The sequence below is a fragment of the Macrobrachium rosenbergii genome, chromosome 43 (genome assembly GCF_040412425.1).
Source record: "Macrobrachium rosenbergii isolate ZJJX-2024 chromosome 43, ASM4041242v1, whole genome shotgun sequence".
Taxonomy (NCBI): Eukaryota; Metazoa; Arthropoda; class Malacostraca; order Decapoda; family Palaemonidae; genus Macrobrachium; species Macrobrachium rosenbergii.
Window position 1 is genome coordinate 43,038,394 of NC_089783.1, and position 22,628 is coordinate 43,061,021.

Genomic DNA, 22,628 nt, shown 5'->3' on the forward strand with positions numbered 1-22,628 from the left:
TACTGTCTACGAAGTGTAAATGCGCTAGTGTGGCAAATACATTCTAAAACAGACATAATAACTAGGAGTTGTATTAGTCTCCAAATAAAAAACACTGTTTGTTCATGAAAAAGCATTTCAGAACAACGAGAAAGAGATGTAAAATAAAGAATTTATTAAAAAGAGGTTGAGAAGACTTCTAAAAATAGATCGGTCTGAAGGGGAGAGAGACAGAAATTCTCTTCCAACTCTCTATTTTATGTCAACCATTTATTTCTTTTTTTAAGGGTAATGTATTAAGCTAACTTTTAAATGAAATTACAGTAACTTTAATTTCATTTTAAAAGTTAGCCTAATAATTTGGGAGCATGATTAGGGGCATATTTAGTGTTTAAACTTTAGAAATAAGCATTTATTAGCATTTTTTGAGACCATGCCAAACTTACGCGAAAACTTGCCTTGCACGAGGGGTTCTGGAACCTAACCTCGCGTAAGTTCAGGGTATGACTGTAAAATGCTACAAAAAAATTTCACCTGGATAAGTAAGAAATTTATGATCATTTGCCTAATTTTGAATTAACACTATCAGAGAACTAAAAACTTTCCAGGAAATCCTATCCTTCCAGTTTTTTTACGTGGATGGACTTGATATAAAACCAAAACAATTCACTTCTTGGAAAAATGGGAGCCTTTTGCAGTTAAAAGTAATTTGTATAAACAGATGAAAAAGAAAATTTACCTGCATGTTTGGCTTGATTAATGGTACTTTTCCATCCATTTGCACATATCCTCCACGGGTCTCCACTTTTTCATTTAAGTTGCTCAACAGCTCTCCTATCAGTTCTTTACAAAATGGGTTTATCTTCTCAGGAAAATTATCCTCTGATACCTGAAATAAAAAGAAACTTCTTCAGTGAACAAATACTTGCAAAAATAATACTTTTACCTTGATGCCCCATACCAATAATCTCACTCTATAGAAACATTAAGCGCATTATAATCCATATACAGGCAGTCCCCGAGTTAAGGTGGTCTCAACATAAGTTAATCCGATCTTACGATGCTTTTCAAAAATATTCATAAAAAATTTGTCTCAGACTTAAGGTGAAAATCCAAAGGTAAGGAGATGTTAGGCTGGGTACTAGTTTCTGAGCTCCCTCGTGTAAGGAAGGAAGGAAGGAAGGAAGGAAGGAAGGGAAGAAGAAGACATACCCTAGTGACAGGAACCCCCTTAGACGCTGCTTTGGGAGATGACGGCACCGACGCTCTGTCCATCTCCATTAACATTATTGCAGCTTTGTGAGGATCAAAAGTGTCTTCTTCCTCCTCAGCCACTACGTTGTTCTGAGGAAAATAGGTTATTATCTTAAGAATACAAATATGAGCCAATGCATACCCCTCGCAATCAATACAACAATGAACAAGAAAGTGCAATATAATTTTCAATGAAAGAGGCATAACAACCTAAACAATGCATATCACACAACTTGTAACTGCACTACCCTTTTGAACTGAGAACACTTTTTCAAATAAATAGGTTAATTATCAGTTGCGAACATTGACTGCTATACTATTTAAAAATTAACTGAAATTGTCTATTATGTCTATACCTGAGATGTTGCATTTTTATGCTTGGTTTCAGCAATACTTTCACCTCTTGACTTGTCAGCAAGGTATCCAGACTTTGTGAAATCTCCAGTCTGCATGGTGGTTCCAGTTTCCAGCACCGACTGAAAATTGAGAAATAAGCTACTTGAATATTTCAAGTGTCACTGAAGCTAAAAATAATTTCCTGCACTGGATAGCGCCTGGAGAACCACATTGTGTGCCTTACATGGCACACTGTAGATCAAACTAATTCTTTGCATCTTCCCTTTTAACCAGCTCCACTGCTTTCCACTTTTACTTTCCTGTCATTATCTTTGTTTTTTCCTATTGAGCTGTCCAAATTTGTTAACTTTATCTTGCACTAAATATCACCAATTGTACAAGATTAAATCCTTTGGAGATCCTATACTAGTCAAGAAATTGGACTCAAAAGTCTTGTTAAACCAAACAAAAATAACTGACATTCAGTGTACAGAAAACTGCAGTTAAAGATATAAATTCCTCTCTGAAATCAACATGTCTAGAAATGAGACTCAGTGGCCTCAGATTATTTACAAACAATTGTATAATAATAATAATAATTGATATGCCTTACACAGAAAGCTTCAAGAGGCAGATATAACGTAAATTCCTCTGAATGATTTGAAGCAGATCCCCTACTTTATAAAATTCAAGTTAAAAAATCATATTAAAAATTTTTCTAACAAAATTATAACTTGAATTCAGGTACCTGTTTGTTAACATTCTCAAGCTAAGCTGAGGAAAAGTGGATTGCAATCTCCAACAAACTAGGTACCTTATCAAACAATTTGTTGTATTTCCATAAATGTTATGCTGTGAGCCCATACTGTGTGAACTTTAATCTCTCCAAAAATTAATTTCTCTCTGCCGGCTAATGAAGAGTTAGAGAAATTTATTTCTGGTGATAGAAAATCACTTCTCGCTATATGTGGTTCGGATTCCACAATAAGCTGTAGGTCCCGCTGCTAAGTAACCAATTGGTTCTTAGCCACGTTAAATAAGTCTAATCCTTCGGGCCAGCCCTAGGAGAGCTGTTAATCAGCTCAGTGGTCTGGTAAATCTAAGGTATACTTAACTTTCTCTTTGAGAAATGACATTAATTGCTGACTATAAGTTTTTATTAAACAAAATATCACTGGTAGTCTGAACCTTTTTCAGGGTTCAGACCAAGTTCGCTACAGCCACAAGAGGTTGATAAAGGGTCACAAGAACCATTGATGTATCAGTCAGAGGTGATGTTTCTAATGGATGACCTTAACCTTTCTCCAAGGGATCATTCATTAATATATAAATAGCAATAGCATATTTAGCACAAAAGCTACTAAATTATACCTCTGCACAAATGCTCCCAGTATTTCACCATCAAAGGTGCAGTGTACATGCCTTTTTTGATCTAGAATAAAGTAACATGGCAAATTTTACAAAAAGCATGGAAAAACTGTAGCCTGGCACAACGTTCCATAATGATAAATATATCCTAAAGAAACTTGTACTCTACATGGACAAGACAAAAATTTACAAAATCAACCTTGTCCAGACCAAACTGATAGAGATGGATGCGTGGACCGAATGTATACCAAGATGATGATACACCATTGGTCTCATATATGACAGCTGGGCAAGTCATCTTCACTGTGACCAATCCTCAGGCACTGGAGAGAGAGGAGGAAAGAGGCAGACTCTGTTTAAAGCAATAAATAATATACTTTAATTTTAACAATTCAAGAGGTCATTTGGTACTAAATCACGCACAGGACCTTCCAGGATAAGAAAGCAACATCCACTGAACAAGCCACCACTTCTGACCTGTTTACAAGATCTGCTAGAAAAGCCTTTGCCTCCTCACTGGTCACTCCCTCCCCATCACATGCAACAACTGCCAAACCACCCACATAGTCCACACAGCCTTGTACCAGCACCGTGTCTTCTCTTAGAGCTGAACAGCCATAAGGTCTTGAATGAACTAAAGCCCTCAGAGATTGATAACCCTGAGCCACCTGCCATGAAGGTTGTTGATCCCTAGTTGTTATACTGTTCCAAACTGCTCCTAACGGTGACCTCAGTCTCCAAACATTATCATCATTATTACACTGTTTAGACAAAACACAGAATCAAACCACCTCATTCTCATTGGGTTGGCTAGAAATGTTTGTCACTGATACTGAAATTGAGATTTTACTTAATGAACTGCATTTACAATTCAGGAAATTTTTAAGCATCACAAAGCCATTAAGAAACCCAAGTTAAACAAGAAGACCTAGTGATATATGAGTGGTTTAATTTTCAGTACTAAAAAGCAGTTCATATATAAGAGAGAGAGAGAGAGAGAGAGAGAGAGATTCCCATTCTTCATACAGTCACCTGAAAAACTTCACTGGACATATGAAAAAATAGAGTTTTTTCGGTTGTATCAAACTCATCTACACTGCAATAATAATGACAATTCATTGAAGAATATGACCTTTATTAAAATTTACCATAAAGTACCATCATATAATGCAAGGATAGAAACAGATGGAAAGATTAAATAAAACTGCTTACATGAACTTTACCAGACATGTTATGGACAAATAAAATCAAAACATATGTAAAATCTTCTGATTAACACAAGTATTAATGATAGTTTACAAAGGAACACTACCTGTACCAACACTTACTGAAAAATAACACAAGAAAACATGAAAAATACCAACAAAAGTCTTGAAAGAAGCCAGCATTCAATACTAATGCCGAAGTAAACAGACATTTGTGAACAAATTAACTGAGAACATTGTTATATATATTTACTGACTCATGTTATAACAGTAATGGCAGCTGATTAGAATTAAAGAAATTTACAACTCTTAAAACATAATATATTAGGCATATCTACATACATACAGTACTTACTCCTTTAAATAACCTAAAGTTTTCACAACAGTATTCGCTGGCTGTCTTTTGTTTCTTTACTTCATTATCACTTACTAAATCAAGAGCATAGAAAATGACATTTTTATAATAAAATAAAGTTTTATATATACTTACCCAGTAATTACATAGCTATTAGTTTCTTTTAACAGCCAGCTTAAAATTTTGAAATTGCAGGCCACGCTAGTTTGTTTTGGTTATGGCGACATGCCCCACCCACTTTCGGGTGTAAAAAGAGGTACAAAACAGCAAAGAGCTTCAATTTGTTTATGCCCTTATGTTCAAGAGAGGGGAGGCAGGAGGGCTCCGATCATGTAATTACTGGGTAAGTATGTATAGAACTTTACTTTATTATAAAAATGTCATTTCTATATAAGTAACTTACCCAGTAATTACATAGCTGATTCCCATATTCAATGGAGGTGGGAGGGTTGGACATATCTACCCCAAAACATTATTACTAGTAATGAGTTTGAGAATAGAAATTTGCTAACATTGAATCACTGTTGTTGAACCTTACATGATAAGAGAGCTGCTACAAGTAGATACTGCCCCTGGTTGGCACTCATCTTATCCAGTAGAGGCAAGGCGGTAAAGCCTTGAGGGCCTACTACTAGTGGGTGCTTTGTAGCAATGGACTAATTTCCGAGGGCTAGCAAAGTAAAACAAGATGCCCCCTGCTCAGGGAGCAGTGCCACACAAAATAACCGGAGCAAATAGTCACGATAACCACCAAAAACCAAATTAATAATACCAATGCCCAACCATTAAAACCAAAAGACTGGAGGGTACTCCAAAGTATGTAGTACTCCCAGGCTCCCCAAAAACTCAACACCCTAAGCAAGGCGAAGAGATTAAAGAAAGGACATTGCTTTCTACATTTCCTCCCCCAACACCATGCCAGCCGCGTGAAATGGACCCAAGGTACTGCACTGATCATAAGTAGTTTCGATATCCCTTAAGTAATGCATGCAAACACCGACTTGCACTTCCAAAATGTCACTTGCACAGTCGATGTGAGGGATAAATTGCGCTTAAAATGCCAAAGACATAGCAACCGCTCTGATCTCATGGGCTTTTACCTTGCAGGAGGAGAAAGAGTCTTTGCTCACCATGGAATGTGCTTCTGAAATCAATTTCCTGAGAAAGAATGTCAGGGCATTCTTGGACAAGGGTCGAGAGGGATAATTCACAGAACACCAAAGGTTCCTTGAGGTACCACGAATATTCTGCGTTCTGTGAAGATAAAACTTAAGGGCCCTTACTGGACACAGAGTTCTTCCTTCTTCACACTATCTCGGACAAGCTCTTAATCATAAATGAACGGGGCCATGGACTCAATGGCAATTCGTTCTTAGCTAAAAAGTCTAGGGAAAAGGAGTAAACTGCATTTCCCTGAGAAAATCCGATATTTCTGTCCAAAGCATGGACTTCACTGGATCTTTTGGCAGTGGCCAAGGCAACCAGAAAAAGTTTTTATGGTAAGATCCCTTAAAGAGATAGACTGAATGAGCTCAAAAAGTGAATTGGCCAGCCACTTAATTACCACTTCTAGATTCCAGGATAGCAAAGGTTTTTCCTCAAGCTTTGTGGTATCAAAGAACTTAATAAGATCGGACAAATCCTGGTTACACGATAAGTCCATTCCTTTATGGCAGAAAACTCAGCTAAGCATAGCTCTGTAGCCTTTAATGGTAGACGTGGAGAGTCGTTCAGTGGAGCACAGGAACAGAAGAAAGTCCGTTATTTCTGCTACAGAGGTATTAGAAGACACATTATTTCTTCTGCACCATGACCTGAAGATGGACCACTTAGCCTGGTACACATTATCTGATGACTGTCTTCTGCACTTCGCAATTGCGTCTGCAGCTGCTCTCGAAAAGCCCTTCTTTCAGAGCAGTCGTCTAACAGTTTGAATCCTGTTAGGGCCAGAGAAGACAGGTTTTGGTGGAACCATCGGACGTGAGGTTGCCTGAGAAGTTGTTGATTCTGTGGCAGCAGTCTTGGGTAGTCTGCAAGAAGTTCCAGCAGATCTGGGAACCATTCCTTTGCTGGCCAGAAAGGGGCTATCAAAATCACGGATAGGTTTTGGTGAGACCGGAATTTGTTGATGACTTGTCTCACTAAACTGAGTGGGGAAAGGCATACAGATCTTTGCCCAACCAGTCCTGCAACACTGCATTGGTCGCCCAGAGCTTACACAGATCCAGACAAACTAACGAGTCTAATGTCCATTCCGTGGGAAGGATCTGTTTCTGACAGCTCAATTCGTCCGCCAGTTGTCACTTGGGTGTTGTTCTGGTGTAACCAGAGAAGAAGACCTCTTGCTGCTTTGTACAGGGAGAAAGAATGAGTTCCCCTTTTTCTTGATGTACGCCAGTGCCTTCGTGCTGTCTGAATGCACTGCTACTGTCTTTCTGTGGACTTCTGAAGCGAAGCACTGTAGGCCCAGAAATATCTCCTGTAACTCCTTTACATTGATGTGCCAGTTTTGCTGTTCCCGAGACCAGGTACCTGACACTTCTTTTAACCATAAAAGGGGCCCCCAACTTAAGTTCGACGCGTCTGAAAAGAACTCTAGGCTGGGGTTCAGAGGTAGAAGAGATTTCCCTTCTAATAGCCTCTTCTTGGAACTCCACCAACAAAGATCCTCCTTGATTTCCAACGCTATCGGGAACACAAACAAGTCTGGGAACTTTTTCCTGTTCCAGCTGGCTCTGAGGAAGAACTGCAGAGGTCTCAGGCGAAGTCTTCCCAGAGTGATGAATTGTTCCATGGACGAGAGCGTACCTAGAAGACTCATCCATTGATTGGCCCCGCAAGTTTAGTTCCAGAAATTCTTTCACTGCCTGGAGACACTTGTAAAACCAGAAAATCCCGAGAGTTGATCATCATTCCTAAATAAGGAATCTCCTGAGAAGGCGTCAGGAGAGACTTGTCCCGATTGATGAGGAGACCCAATTCTTGGGCCCAAGAGAAGAGTTGTGCGAATGTCCACCGTACATTGAGCTTTCAAGCAGAAATGTAGTAACCAGTCGTCTAGATATAGGGAGATCTTTATCCCCATCAGATAAAGTTATTTTGCTAGGGGAGCCAATAACCTGGTAAACACTTGTGGAGCCGTCGAGAGACCGAAGCACAGAGCCTGAAATTGGAACACTTTGCCCTGAAACACAAACCTGAGGTACTTTCTCGAAGTCGGATGCACTGGAATATGAACATACACGTCCTGCATGTCGACGGACGCCATCCATTGTCCCTGGCGAATGGATGCAAGGACCGAATGGTTTGTTTCCATCCTGAAAGTTGTCTTTTTGACAAAGACATTTAAAGCACTTAAGTCCAAAACAGGTCTCCAGTCCCCCAATGACTTGAGTACTACAAAGAGACAGTTGTAGAATCCCGGAGAATGAATGTCCTCTACTACCTCTATGGCCTCTTTCTTAACAAGAGACTTGACCTCTAGCAAGAAAGCAGCAAATCTCTCTGAGCCTGGAGGGTAAGCCGTCAATTTGACAGGCTTGCAGACTAGAGGAGGTTTGTTCAAAAAGGGGACAGTGTAGCCCTCCAGAACAGACACTATCTAGGGTTCCGCTCCCTTTTGTTCCCACCGTTCCCAAAAGCGGAGGGGCCACACTCCTACCTGAGTAAGGAGGACTACAACTTCATTTCTTGGCGGAAGACTTCTTGATGGAACGCTATGGGAAACAGGTATATGCTCGTTCTAGTATGTGTCCTAGAACGGGAGCTCCGAAAGGGAGTAGGCTGCAACAGAGACAAAGATCTGGGAGGAAGAGCCGAAGAATCCTTGGGGCGTCTTGCAGATTGGGAGAGCAGGTCCCGAGTGTTCTTTTTCTGCAGGTCAGAGGCAATGTCTAGTACTGTAGCCTGGGGAAAAAGATGTGTCTTTTCCAAAGGGGAGCGGAGGAAGGCCGATCTCTGGGATGGAGTGACACCTTTTGAAGTAACTGTGTACTGTCGCAAATGCCCCGGTCAATACAGGAAAGTACTCCTAAGAGGTCCGTAGAAATGTCGATATAAAAAGGAGCAGTCTCCAAGCTTGCGCACTAGAGCACCCATCGCCCAGTCTAGGAAGCTCATCACTTCAAAGACCTTAAAAATACTCTAGAGAAGGTAAAAGTAAGTATACCTTAGTTTAACCAGACCACTGAGCTGACTCCCAGGGAAGGTGCTTCTCCCATTGCGTAAAACCTATAACTCGACCTGGACAACTTGGAAGGCGGGAAACAAAAAACTGCCTTTACCTTGCTCCCTCTTCTCTTTTTTAAAATGTCAAAGTAGGTTCTGAAAAATACTTAATCAACCTCATTTGCCTCATGACCGACACAAACTCACTGATCCGCGCTAGTCTAAATCGTACCCCGAGTTCCTGTTTGTGCTTGTGGCTGAGACTTTGCATAACTTTATCGCATCATATTTTTGCAATTATATTGTCATTAATAATTGGGAATAACAATGCCACACATGAAGAAGAGCCTGTTAAGGAAGTGATGAAGAAAAAGGAGCCTTTAACTGTTGAGGTTCAGAAAGAAATGATCGCCAAGCACGAGGCTGGAACACACATCTGGCTTAGCTCGAGAGTATGGCAGATCTATGTTAACAATATGTACTGTTCTAAAGGAGAAAGAGGAAATTAAGGCATTAGACACTGCAGTAGGAGTAACAAGAATACCGTTTACGCAGCGCCCGCAAGCAATGGATGAAATGGAGAAATTGTGGCTTCTCTGGCTGAGGCAGAAAGGGCTTGCAGGGGAATCAAGCCATGATTTCGCAGGAAGCCTTGACCATTTATGGAGAAGTCGCCAAGGACTTGCCAGATCTTTCTCAAATGGAATTCAAGGCAAGCCATGGATGGTTCCAAAAATTTATGAAACGAAAGGGGGTAAGGTCAGTTGTCTGGCACGTGCAGGCTGCGAGTGCATATACAAAGGCAGTCGAAGAGTGTGTGGAGAAGTTTAAAAGTTTTGTGGATTCTCAGGGTTACCAGCCCCAACAAGTACTGTATTCAGCTGTGATGAGACAGGACTTTTTCGGGAGATGCCGAAGAAGAACTATATTACATCCGAAGAAAAGAAAATGCCAGGACATAAGCAAATGAAAGACCGCCTTACTTTTTTGTTCTGTGCTAATGCATCGGGGGATCTAAAAATAAAGCCATTGCTGGTTTATCATTCTGAGAATCCATGAGCATTTAAGAAACATAATGTGCAGAAGAGGCAGCTGTGTGTCGTGTGGAAGTCCAATGATAAAGCCTGGGTCACACAGGCTTTGTTCTTGCAGTGGGTGAACTAAGTGTGCTGCCCAACTATAAAAAGTTATTTAAAAGAAAATGGATTGCCGCTCAAAGCCGTACTTGTAATGGACATCGCACCTGCCCATCTGAAGGACATGAAAGATCACGAGCTGTTGGACAGGCAGTTTGACTCCATCCACATTGTGTCCCTCCCTCCCAATACCACCACCATACTCCCGCCCATGGATCAGCAGGTCACATCCAACTTTAAAGAACTCTACACAAAGGCTCTGTTTCAAAAGATGCTTCAAGGTTACCGAAGCAACGAACCTGACCCTCAAGGAGTTTTGGAAGGAGCATTTTGATATCGTCAGCTGCTTAAAGCCCATTAATAAAGCATGGCAGGGCGCCACAAAAAGAATGCTCAATTCTGCATGGAGAAAACTATGGCCTGACTGCGTTCTTGAATGTGACTTCAAAGGTTTCATTCATGAGGACCAAACTGTGGAGATGATCATGTCATTTGGTAAAACCATGGGGCTGGAGGTAGACCACGAAGACATGAACGAACTGATTGATGAACACGACGAGGAGTTGACAGTAGCTGAATTGAAGGAGATGCTTGAAGAGACAAAGAGAGGTGAGTTAGAGGAACTTTCTTCATCCAAGGATGAGGTGGAAACAGTGCTGACTTTGCCAGTCATCCACAGATATCAGGAAGTGGTGTGAAATGTGGGAAAACTAAAGAAATTTGTAGAAACAAACAATCCAAGGCGCACAGAAGCAGAACGTGGCGCCAGTTTGTTTGATGATGTGGCGATGAGTTATTTTTAGTGCTAAAAAACTGCAAAAAAGCAAGTATCACTCAACAGGCATTTTACCGTAACAAAAAGAAGTGATGCGGGCGAATCAAGTGTAAGTGAAAGCAAACGGGCGAAACATAGTGAAAAAAGAAAAATCAACATCAACCAAGCCCCCGGTCCCAGTGTGAAGTCAGTGAGAAGTGGATGCCTGTCTCCCACCCAATAACCCACCACCATCCCCTCCCTCACCTGTCTACTGCCTCACTAGTGCTGTCCCGAACACTCGCTCAAGGTAAGATTCCCTTTCGATTTTTTATTGTTACCGTATTGCAGTTGATTGTTTTTATATTTTATTATTGTTAAATTTATTCTTTTATTTTTTTCTGTGAATTGTTACTGCTTTTACATATATACAGTACAGTAATGTTTTTACTGTCTCTTCTCCTTCCCTCCTTAACTAAACACTCCCTCCCTTACCTCAAGTCAGCTGTGTGTCACCATGGTGACGTAATTTTGCTCATCTTTTATGTTAAAATTTTATTGTGAAATGCTTTATTCTTATATTTATTTTGTTGAGTATGGTTATCATAAATGATATTTTGTTCATGCACTTAAAATAACTGTATTCAAGAGGGTACAAAGGGTTGATTTGGGGAAATTCTTGAGTGTGGGACAAATTAATTGAATTCCCATTATTCCTTATGGGAATATTCGGATCGATATACGAACATGTGCAAATTGGAGTTTGGAACAAATTAAATTTGTATACCGAGGAGCTACTGTATTATGGTTGAAAAGACTTAAAAGGAGAAACAGCAGTGCTTAAATTTATGATGCATCACTTAATTCCAAAAGGTAAGCCAAAATTTCATTAACATGAAAATATTACATACCTCAGCTTGTGAATTTGAATTATGCCTAAAGCGGAATGTTTGGGTTGTTGACAATCCACCATACTGAGTGACACCATGAATAGAATTTGAACATAATGTGGAAGATGCGGAATATCCTGAACTGCTTGATGATGATGACCTGGAATGGTGACATTCAATGTGTAATAAAATATATGAAAAATAATGGATAAAGTAAATAAATTAAAAATTCAATCATCTGAAACACACTGAAGGAGCATCTTTAATCCTTCCAATATCGCCTTGTTTAGCTACTAGCTAGTTTAACAGAGATTTTTCAAGTGTTTGTCCCAAAGACATGATATTAATTTGAGTGAAAACAACCTGCACAAATGCTAATTATTTGTTAAAAATAGTAATAATATAACCATGTGATCAAATATTTACTTGTATTCTCTGGAAGCCTCCATAATAGGTGATAGATATTTGGCACTTAATCCAGGTGGGGATGACACAGGACGACTTGTGCTGGGAGGTGGCATCACCTCTCCACTGTCTTCTTTTTTTTCCTCTTCCTCCTCCTCCTCTTCAACTGGGAAGAAGCTGAAATAAAGCAATAAATGGTACACTCAAACCCAAGAAAATGGACATTTCTTATGATGAATACGATCATTACTAACCTGATAGTTTGGAAGCTTATGAAACAAAATACTGCATGAAATTTAAACTGTCTGGTTATGAGTTTAACAATTTTCTCTGTTCTGTTCTTTACTGTACTGAAATTCTCCTAACTGAAACATCTTTTCTTTTCCCTTAAAGCATAAGCATGATGGGAGTCACAAAAATGTCCTAGTTTAAAATTATATGATTAAGAATTATGCCATCCCAATGTAATAATTACTGCATATATACATCTATAGAAAAATACCAGCTCATCACTTATCACATCACACTCACAAATTGCTTTTTATGAAAGCTACTGAACATTCAAGTTTCAATAAACAACAAACAAATCTCTAGTGGCCAGTACAAGAATTTTCTGCTGTCAGTAGTTTCACTAATCATTCAAGTGATTATTTCTTTTTACCTTCCATACCTACACTGAATCTTTCACATACTTCACAAAGCTTTCAGTAGTAACATATACTGTACTGTAATTGCAACAAAAATTGAGTAATACAGTACCCAAACCTCTCTCTCTTCCTGATAACTTCAAGTAACTTTCTAGAATTCTTTGCAACCCAATCCATTACACTTGAATTTCAGTTCAGGATGATTTATAAGTACTAGGCTTATAGTGGGAAAAAAAGTTCATAACCACCATTACGAGAAAAAATAAAAATTCCTGCCACCCAGCCTTCTCACAGCTTCCATAAAAAACAACACACTGTGATGCTCATTGCTACCAAAGTGTGAGAAATGACCACAAATGCAAAGTACTACCAGCAGGTTGCCTTTTACTTTATTTCTATTCCAATTTATAGTGTGATGTTCAAAAATCTATACTATAAATTGGAATAAACTTGAAATGTTGTGGAAAAAAAAATTAACTCATTCTTCAGGCATTCTGTAATCTTGAGGAATCTATCAGCTTCAAGCCACACTAGGATCCTCTTTAGGCAAGTGAATACAGGAATGTTGCACAGGCCAGTAAGAGTAGAAGAAAATAAAAACAAGTTATCAATGATATAACAATATTATGGCATACAAACTGACCATTCAGTCTTTTAACAATATTTGTTTTGGTGCTCTCAAAATATGAGAAGTAATGACTGTCAAGTTTATAACAACTATCATTCAAATTTATAGTAGGGGTCACTTTAAATACAGCTACAGCACCTCATTACTCCCCATGTTTTGAGAGCACCCAATCTTACAAGTGTTTATGAGATTGAATGGCCAGTTTGGTATGCCTGAATTGATCTTTATGTCAATGATACTTATTCTTTCTATTCTTAGTATGAGTGGCTGAAAAAATATGGAAAATATACGAAAGGGACAAAGTGTATAAAAGCTGGGGTAGAATGAACTGAAGGATAATGACAAGATGAAGGAACCAAAAGCAGGCCTTAAGAGACCCCTCAGAAAAATTAGAAATGGAAAAGTTCCAGAACCATGATGAATAATAAGCAGTTAGTTAAAAGCCACTGGAAAACCAGCTGGATGAAAAGTACAGATAGGTATTTTACTGGTAAGTAAGAAAATCCCATTGGTTCACAAAGCAGAGATTTATGATAGGTACACAAGGCTTATAATCATCTACCTCTAACTTACGAGTGTTACAGACGCATATTAATTTATGGAAGAGTTACTGTGCATTATAATATAAATAATATGAAATTTTAGATGTAATCACCTATAATTCATTAAATTCAACATAACATCCTAAAACCACACATATCATACAAAAAATAAGAAACTTACCAGCCACCTTTAAGAAGATTACCAATTGTTTTGTCATCTCCATCATCTTGTTTGAGAAAATAGGCTGGTGTGGAGGCAATTTTTAGATTTTTTGCAAATGCTTCTGGATTGTTGGGCATTTTTAAAGTGAAATCGGCAATTACTGTTCCATTAATAGGGAGAAAGTCTTCTTCAAAGTTATCATCCTGTTGAAGAAAAAAGCTTTCATGTTTCCAAAGTCTGTGCATGAACACATCCACACACACATACACTTTGCTCATTCTGCACCCATTATTCTCCCTGCTTTTACTATATCCTCTGCCTTTTACTACCTAGTAATGTCACAGATTACTCTTATACTGTAGATACTGTAGTGTATGGTGTGGTGAAGCTGAGCCCAATCATGAAAATGTATATACAATTTAGCAATATTAGTACTATACTAAGCAAGCATCAAAATTCCTATTTTTTTTTCTGTATATCTGTGAATGAAAATCCCAACACATCAACAGTGAATTTTACTAACTAAATCTAATTTAAAGCATTTAATGAAAGGTGTCACAATGAACTGGACAAGATCTTCCTGTAGCAGTTGAATATGCACAGTACTAAAAGTAAAATGTAGTTAACAAGTTACCAAGCTTGAGTATTTCCTAGATATCTTACAGCTGTGGCAGTTCTACATAGTTCCTAACATAAACTAACCTGTACTTTACAACAGCACTCAGTTCATGAGATTTATTTAGGAATGTAAGACATCTAAAATGGCAACCAAGCAAAATAATAATTTAGCTGATAAGTAAAGTAGTCCATAAAGTTGATGGGTTACTAACAGAAAAATAGAGAGAATACCATGAAGAACAAAACTTAAAACCATTAAAATTAAATATCCAAAACACTTACAGGGTTTGAATCTACTTTAGTACCAGAGTTATCTTCACTTTGTAGATTTTTTTCCTCAATCTTATCTTCCACATCTTCTACTGAGATTGGGACATTAGTTGTAGGCTGCAAAACACCTGACAAAGTCCGGATATTTTTTTCTTGCTTAAAGCCTTCAGGTGGTGCATTTTCATCTTGGGTTTCAGGATACAGATGATTAGGGTCTGACACACCATTTGCTGTCTACAAGAGAAAAGGTATCCAAACATTAGTAACATACAGTACATTGCATTCCAGTCAGTAAAAAAAAAATACAATTTTTTTCTAAAATTAACAAAAAAGCATCTCACAATCAAGAAGAATCTTGTTAACTAAGAAAGAATTATACAGATCAAATCAATCTTTCTTTCACTGCATCAACCATGGAATGAAATCTACTTTGCCCGCTAGAGGCCGAGGAAAGATCTGCACAACTTGGAGATCCCCTCAGCTGCCTCTTCTAAGAAACCTTTGCCTGTGGGGATCTGTTGGATAGGTTTTAGCAATTCCAGGTTCTTATGGAGTATATGGCCAGCTTAAAAAGTATTTAAAAGAAATCATAAACGAACATCAAGAGTCAAATAATTAGAACAGGAGTGTGAGGCCACATACAATGGAATAGCAGCTCCGCACACAAAACTTAGAAGCAAACACTGCAAATTCCAGAATTCTTTATTTTTCTGCCAGTGTATTTCTGAACTGGTATAGTAAGCTGAATTATCTTATTTGCAAGAAATAGTAAACTAAAAGGGTACATACCAATCAAACTATGAAAAACTGACTGATTTTTCACTCATGAAAAAAATAAAATAAAATTCCATCATTACATTACAGTATTTTATATATTTTCTCTAAATGATTTCTGATGTAAGAATGCAGCTGTACAGGATGCACAATCTGATTATAACCTGTCAAATCCCTCTCTGGCATACCCTATTACCATTAAGAGCTAGAGCAATGAGCATTTGAAGCTTAGTAATGGAAAACTTTAAAATACACGTAGTACAAGATAATGCTTAAATGTTAAAAACTCTGGAAATAGATTCAAAACACACATACTTTAATACATTACAACACTTGCATACATAAAAATTACTAAAATTCAATTTTTAAAAAGTGTGGAAACAGTTCTCCCAATACCAGTTCTTACCCAATCCTAATGGGAAAATTTCACATAATATACTTTCATAGATTGTGCACTTGCACCTAAGTTTAATCAGGTGATTATGAAATTGGAAAAGGAAAAAGGGCAAACTAACCTTTGTGTTACAGGTGGCTCCATCTTGATGAATGGTGAATGGTGCAGCAAAATTTGTACCGTGATTTCCATCATCGCTAAAGATAGTGAACGGCTGTGATGGGGCCTCCTGGGCAATGTCTGCATCTTTCTTCCCACATGCATTATCCTTAGGAAAAAAAAAAAAAAAATAAGCTAAACACTACTTTTAAACAAAATGTAATTTTTTAGTATAAACATACATCAGATAAATTTTAAAATGCTATTTTTATAATAAAATTGAGTTTTATATATACTTTCCGAGTAATTACATAGCTATAGTTTCTAACTCACGGAAGCCTAAAATTCAAAATTCACGGCAGTGCTTCAATTTAGTGTAGGTGACTAGTCCCACCCACTAATGGGAATACCAGTAACGACTTAGAAGACAATCTCATGCTGTTTGTGCCTCATATCCACCAGAGGGGAGGAGGGTTGGCTCTGATTCTGTAATTACCTGGTAAGTATATATAAAACTTAATTTTATTATAAAAATAGTATTGTTATATAAGTAACTTACCAAGTAATTACATAGCTGAATCCCATATTGACAGGAGGTGGGATACATGGACATAATCTACTCCAAAACATTAAGTCATGTAATGAATTTGAAACAGAAAAGTTGCTAGCATTGAAAACAATGCTTGTTGTTTCCTTATCAGTTAAGAGAGCTACTGCAGGAGAATACTGCCTCTGGTTGGTGCTCATCTTACAAAGCAGTATAGCCATGGAGCACCTCTACTTAAGTGGGACCTTTGCAGCAAAGGAGTATTCCAATGGCTAGCTAAGCATCAATAGGTGCCCTTGCCCTGAGCACAGTACCAATATAAAAAACAACCAGACAATAAAGTCACCTACACTGAAATAAAACCACAACCTGTCCACTGAGAGTGGTGGGTGCTCCAGGTACATTGTACCCCTGGCTCCCCAAAACCAGGCACCTTACTACAAGGTGAAGAGATATTAGGGGAAAATCCTATGCTTCCTCCTGCAATACCATGCCAGTTATTAATACTGGTTGCAAGGTACTGCAAAATTTTAACACTGTTTTAACTTTCATTAAAAATAGTGAGAAGGCGAAGACTGATTACACTTCAAGTAGGTCGATTGCAAAATGGAAGTAAGGGGCATATTGTGCCTGCAAGCTAATGAGGTAGAAGCTGTTCTGACATCCTTAGCTTCCACCTAAAGTAAGCATAATGCTCTCCTGAATCTGAGATAGGTCTTAGAAATAAAGTCCATTTTGGATGAAGGGCAATGCTTTCTGAGTATGAGGTCGAAATGGGTCTTGCTCAGGTAATACCTGAAAACTCCAACTGGACAGAGGGCGCTCTATTCTTTGTCAGAGCCAAGATGTCTGTTAAGTTCTTAAGGGAGAAAGAATGGATCCAGGTCTTGGATAAGTCCTTGTTCTTGGCTAAAATCCAAGGGTAAACAAGCAAACCATGTCTCCTTGTGAAAAAGACCTAGTCTAGAACAATGGCTTGGATCTCACTAAAACGCTTTAGCAGAAGCCAAGGTCACCAGGAAGATAGCCTTCTGGGTAAGGTCTTTTCTGAGAAGAGGAGTGTTAAATCAAAAGAGGGACCTGTCAGTCACTTCAACACTACGTTCAGGTTCCAGGAGACCAGATTTCCTTCCTTGCTTGAACTATTCAAAGGACTTGATGAAGTTGCTTAAAAACTGAGTTAGACGTAGCTCGACACCCTTTAATGGGGGAATACAAGAGATTCTAGATGTCCTCAGATAAAAGAGGCAATCTGCAATTCGGGTTTCAGATGTCTCGAAAGAAGAGAAGTAGAGTCTGAGACACCAGCTACGGAAAACCGCTCACTTACTCTGGTAGACGGAGTTAGAAGATTGACGTCTGTATTTGCAATAGTCCTTATAGTAAGTCTAGAAAAACCCCTTCATTCTGACATGCTTCCGGACAGTCTGAGGCCCATCCGGACAAGAGCGAGCCATCCTTGGTGGTATCTCCTGAAGTGAGGTTGACCAAGTAGACATGGATTGGGGAAGAAGTCTTGGAGAGTTCACCAACAACCATGGCAGGTTTGGAAATCATTATTTCATGGGTCAGAACAGGGCTATGAGGGTCACCATAATGTTGTGATGAGCCTGAAACGTGTTCAGCACTTTCTTGACTATGATGAAGGGCAGAAAGACGTAGGGGTCCAAACTGGACTGAACTTGCAGCATGGAGTCTGCTGCCCATGCTAGAGGGTCTGGGGCTGGGGAACAAAAGAGAGGAAGAAGGTTCCTTAAGGTGGCAAACAGGTCCAAAGTTGGCCTGTCCCATAGATTCCATAGATCCTGACAGACAAAGGGATTCAAGGTCCACTCGGTGGTAAGAAGCAGCTTCTGATGGCTCAGTTCTTCTGCCAGAACTTATTAGTTGGCCTGAATAAACTGGGAGACTAGAAAACTCGATTTTGATCGTCCACAGTAGAAGTTCTCTTGTTGTTTGGTGGAGAGAAAATGAGAGCGAGTCTCCTTGCTAACGTAATAAATGTTAGGACTGTGGTCCAGTCTAAATGGATTACCACAGTCTAGGAGTGAACTAGGGTCAAGAAGCACTGAAACCCCAGTGAATCGCTTTCAGCTCTCTGACTAGATGTGAAGGCTCCATTCTTTAGGGATATGTCCTGGAAAATTCCTGGTTCCCCAAGCGGGCTCTCCAACCTAGATCAAGGCGTTGAGAAGTCTAAGGCTACTTTCACACTATGAGTGTTGTTGTTGCAGATAGGTGCATTCACCGCACCGCAGAAAGTGCGGTGGTTTTTAAATTTTGCCACACACACCTGTGTTATGCAGAATCGACAATATTTGAGACTTGTTTAATATTCAGTCTACGGTAGGCATCCACATAAAGTTTATTTTATTTAACAAGAGTAGATTACATGCTCATCAGTATTACACCTTTTTTGTACATTGTCATACAACTGTTATTTATAATACAAATCTGAAAGTGATGAAAGTAAAATACTGAGATTAAGGCATCGTTGTAAAATCTAGATTGTACTCTTCTGTCACATCTGAACACTAAGTATGATGGGCCTCCATTGCTTACTTTCCTTCTTTGATCCTCATGGATTTCCTCGATGTTCGGTGATGGCTGTCTGAAATGAGAACTTGCTTCCGGAGAAAGGTTAGGAGATTGTCTTGAATGAGAACTGGATCCTGCAGAAATCACAGAAGGTTGGCTGGAACAAGAACTGGACATCGAAGGATGCACAGGTGAAGGCTGTCTGCAATGATATCCGGGTGTTGCAAGCTTCCCTCCATGCAGATATAATCAAATTCCAACTTTTGTAGTCTTTGAGACCTTTATCTCATAACACTGGTTTCATCTCCACTAAAGATATAAGGAGATCTATATCGATTTCACGTTCCACTATAACAAGACGTGCCGATGTTGAAGCGTGGACCTCTACTGGAGAGTAGTTCAGCATGCTGCCAAGTGCGTATGATACGAATGATGTGAAGACGTGTATTGAACATGATGGTCCACTGGCCACCACATCCATCTGCGTCAACACATAAGCCTGGTGGTACCACGCACATGCTCTGTGGCAATAAAGCGGTGAAATCATGCACACGCAAAATGTGAACAACTCCATAAGATGTATAAGTCGATTGCTGTCTGCGTCATCGCAACGCGCACAACGCATGGTGTAAAAGGGGCCTAAGTCTACTCTCTGAGGATGAAGGAACTTCCCTTCCGAAAGGTAGTTCGGACAACCACCACTGCGGGTCCGACTTAAATCTGGGGCTTTGGGAAAAAATGACGGTTTCCCTGTCCCAGTTGGTCTTGTGTTCAAAACCTTTGAGCATTTTTCCGTCAAAGGGAATCGAAGAAGTCAGCTGTCCAGGAAAAAACTGATGTTCATGGCCAGAAAATAACGTCAAATGTAACAGGAGCAAGGACTCGAGAGAAGACTTGTGCCATAGAGGCCTAAGCCTAGATCCCCAAGCTGGAAGATCCTGTCTCGCAAGACAGACCTGAGATACCCTCTGAAGCCCGGACGTGGACATGGAAAGAAGTATCCTGCATATCCAAGGTCTCCTGCTAATCACCCTGGAGAATGGACGACAGGACTGTCTGGTTCATCTGTCTTGAACTTCATTCTCTATTCAAAGAGAAAAAGCGGGCTGTGGGCCATGCAGGCTAGCTGACAACCCTGCGGACTAGCATGCAACCAAGTGAACTTGCAGATTATTGTGCAGACTCACTTACAACTGTGCAGACTAGTGCCAACCCTGCTGACTCTTGACAGCTGTGCGGACGCGTGGACATCCGTGCGGGCTTGACTTCTTATTTGAACTTGATAATACCTTGCGTGGGCTCGACGACACCTCATATAGACCGAAAATATATGCGGAATTGTACATGGAAGAAACTAATATCTGGCATGTTTATAAAAAGTCTGAAAAATCCATAAGAGACACAAAAGCCTGGGCATGAGCTACCAGTGTCCTTGTCTAAAACCAGGTGTGACAAATTCTCCTGTCAGGCATAATCCTCTAAACAGAAAAAACTAGTCCGTGAGCGGGCACTAGACATTCAGCGGCAGGAGATTAGTACTGACTAGACAGTGCTGAGCGCTCTGGAACAGGCATCGGGCATTCGGTAATGGGCACTGCTAGAAAGCGCTGGTCTGAGAGGGTTCATGGCACTTTCTCTTCGTGCTTGTAGCCCAAGTAGTCTTTCAACAAAAGAACACTCAGGAGAGAAGGTATCACCATTCCAAAGAAAGTCGGACTGAGGAAGTGACAGAAGGAACTACAGCAAAACTGCAGGAAGGCTGTGAGATGAAGCTAGCCTTGACAGGAAGCAGAGATCAGCAACCGTCATCTACGTGTATCTTCAGCGGCCGTGAAGAACCCAAAAATGTTACAGTGCTTACTGTCTGTGCCGGAAAACTCGGGAATGAATGAAAACTTGAGGAAGAATTGCAAACCTCTCATGTGAAGACAGACTAACTTGACTAACATCTTGGTGGACGACAGAGTCCCCAGTAGACTCATCCACTAATGTTCCGGGTAAGAAGAAAAAAGGGGCAAGAAATTAGCAGACTATCTGAGAGTAGCTGTGATTCTCTTGGCATACGGAAAGTTTGAAAATTCTGAGAACTGAGAATGACATCCAAAAAGCTGACTCTTGTGATGGAGGCTGTGTTCTGAGGAAGAGGTGATGTAGGTCTGCAGGCGAAAATAACACGGCTGATTGCAACTATGTGGCTCTCACAGTAGTAAAGGAGCACCAGAGCTCTCTCCTCTTGAGATTCCAGAGAAAAGAGCAGAAATCTCTAAAAAACCATCTCCACTGTCCTTGTCTGCACAAGACAGGACTAAGAGACAATATAAGGTGATGTCTCTCGGTAAACACTTGGGAGTCCTCTATCTTCTTAGCCCGTGCTCCTTCTGCCAGTCAAGAGAAAACCTTTTAATTAAAAAATCTTGACAAGATCTTCAACAAGGTCGTCTAGTTCTGTTGAAGCACCAGAGGGAGGAGAGTCCAAAGACACTTGTCTTGCTCCCTTTTCAACAAAAGTCAAACTCCCAACTCCCTGAGACTTTTTGGAGGACGAAGAAAAACAACAGAGGTGGGAGCTTTCTTCAACAAGCTCATAAATTTGGGACACAAAAGTCCCTGACTGCAAACAACAAGACTCAGAGACGCTAATTGTCGCTAAAAAGGGAGCAACATCGGCTCGTCTTGAACTCTAGGCAGAGCAGGAACATAATGAAGAGAGCCAAAACACTTGTGAGCAGTCTCTATGGCGCTCAGAGACAGGAGTCTAATACTGAAGAGTTGGCGCCTGGTAATCGGGGACTGGCACCAGCCATTTGAAAGCCAAAGCCTGGCATTCACTTGGAGACTGGCGATCAAGAAAGAACAACAGTGTGTTCTTAGCAAAGATGGGTGCTGAGTACTAAAGAGGAACTGGCGCCATACACTAGTAGGCTGGCTCCGGGAGCATGAGAGCAGGCAGTGTGAGCTCTGTAGGTTGGCACCGGGTACTAAAAAGAGTGTCGAGAGCTCAGGAATAGGCGCCAAGAGAACATTAACTGGCGCCGGACACTAGAAGGATGGCACCAGGCGCTCAGGAAGACATCAATTTGACGAGTGATGATAACACTACACATCCATCAAGATGCTTTTCCAATGGCTGTCTAGCACTACACATCCATCAAGACACCTTTAAAGTGGCTGTCTGCCAATACCTGGGAATGTACTACAGGTTCTACTGAGGGGGCAACTTCCCAGGGGCAAACCCCCTCGGACTCCCTTGGACCACAAGTATGTACCTTCCCACGTCTAGGGCAGTATGGCAGGGACTTAAGGCCTAGGAGATCCAATGGGCCAAATAGTCACCTCCTCCACCAGACATCCATCAAGATGCCTTTTCAGTGGCCGTCTGTCGATACCTGGTAATGTGCAACAGGTTCGACCGAGGGGAGCAACTACCTGGGGACTTCACACCAACCTCCATTGGAATTTCAGTATGCCTTCTCCCAGGTTTAGACGAGTCTGATGGTGACTTAGGTCTAGGAGAACAAGTGGGCAGGATAATCACCTCCTCCACTGCACAACACTTCAC

At 40.2% G+C, this 22,628-nt stretch overlaps 1 protein-coding gene across 2 annotated transcripts in view; it reads right to left on the reverse strand.

The window, feature by feature from the left end:
- BubR1 (Bub1-related kinase) overlaps positions 1-22,628 on the reverse strand; it is a 73,979-nt gene that overhangs the window by 19,091 nt on the left and 32,260 nt on the right. For both annotated transcript variants that reach the window (XM_067087079.1, XM_067087080.1), the window contains exons 14-21: positions 16,007-16,153; positions 14,730-14,951; positions 13,848-14,032; positions 11,871-12,026; positions 11,466-11,604; positions 1,590-1,709; positions 1,192-1,323; positions 719-868 (exon numbers count right to left, since the gene is read on the reverse strand). In XM_067087079.1, coding sequence (XP_066943180.1) covers positions 719-868; positions 1,192-1,323; positions 1,590-1,709; positions 11,466-11,604; positions 11,871-12,026; positions 13,848-14,032; positions 14,730-14,951; positions 16,007-16,153 — 1,251 coding nt within the window. The remainder of the gene's footprint in view (positions 1-718; positions 869-1,191; positions 1,324-1,589; positions 1,710-11,465; positions 11,605-11,870; positions 12,027-13,847; positions 14,033-14,729; positions 14,952-16,006; positions 16,154-22,628) is intronic.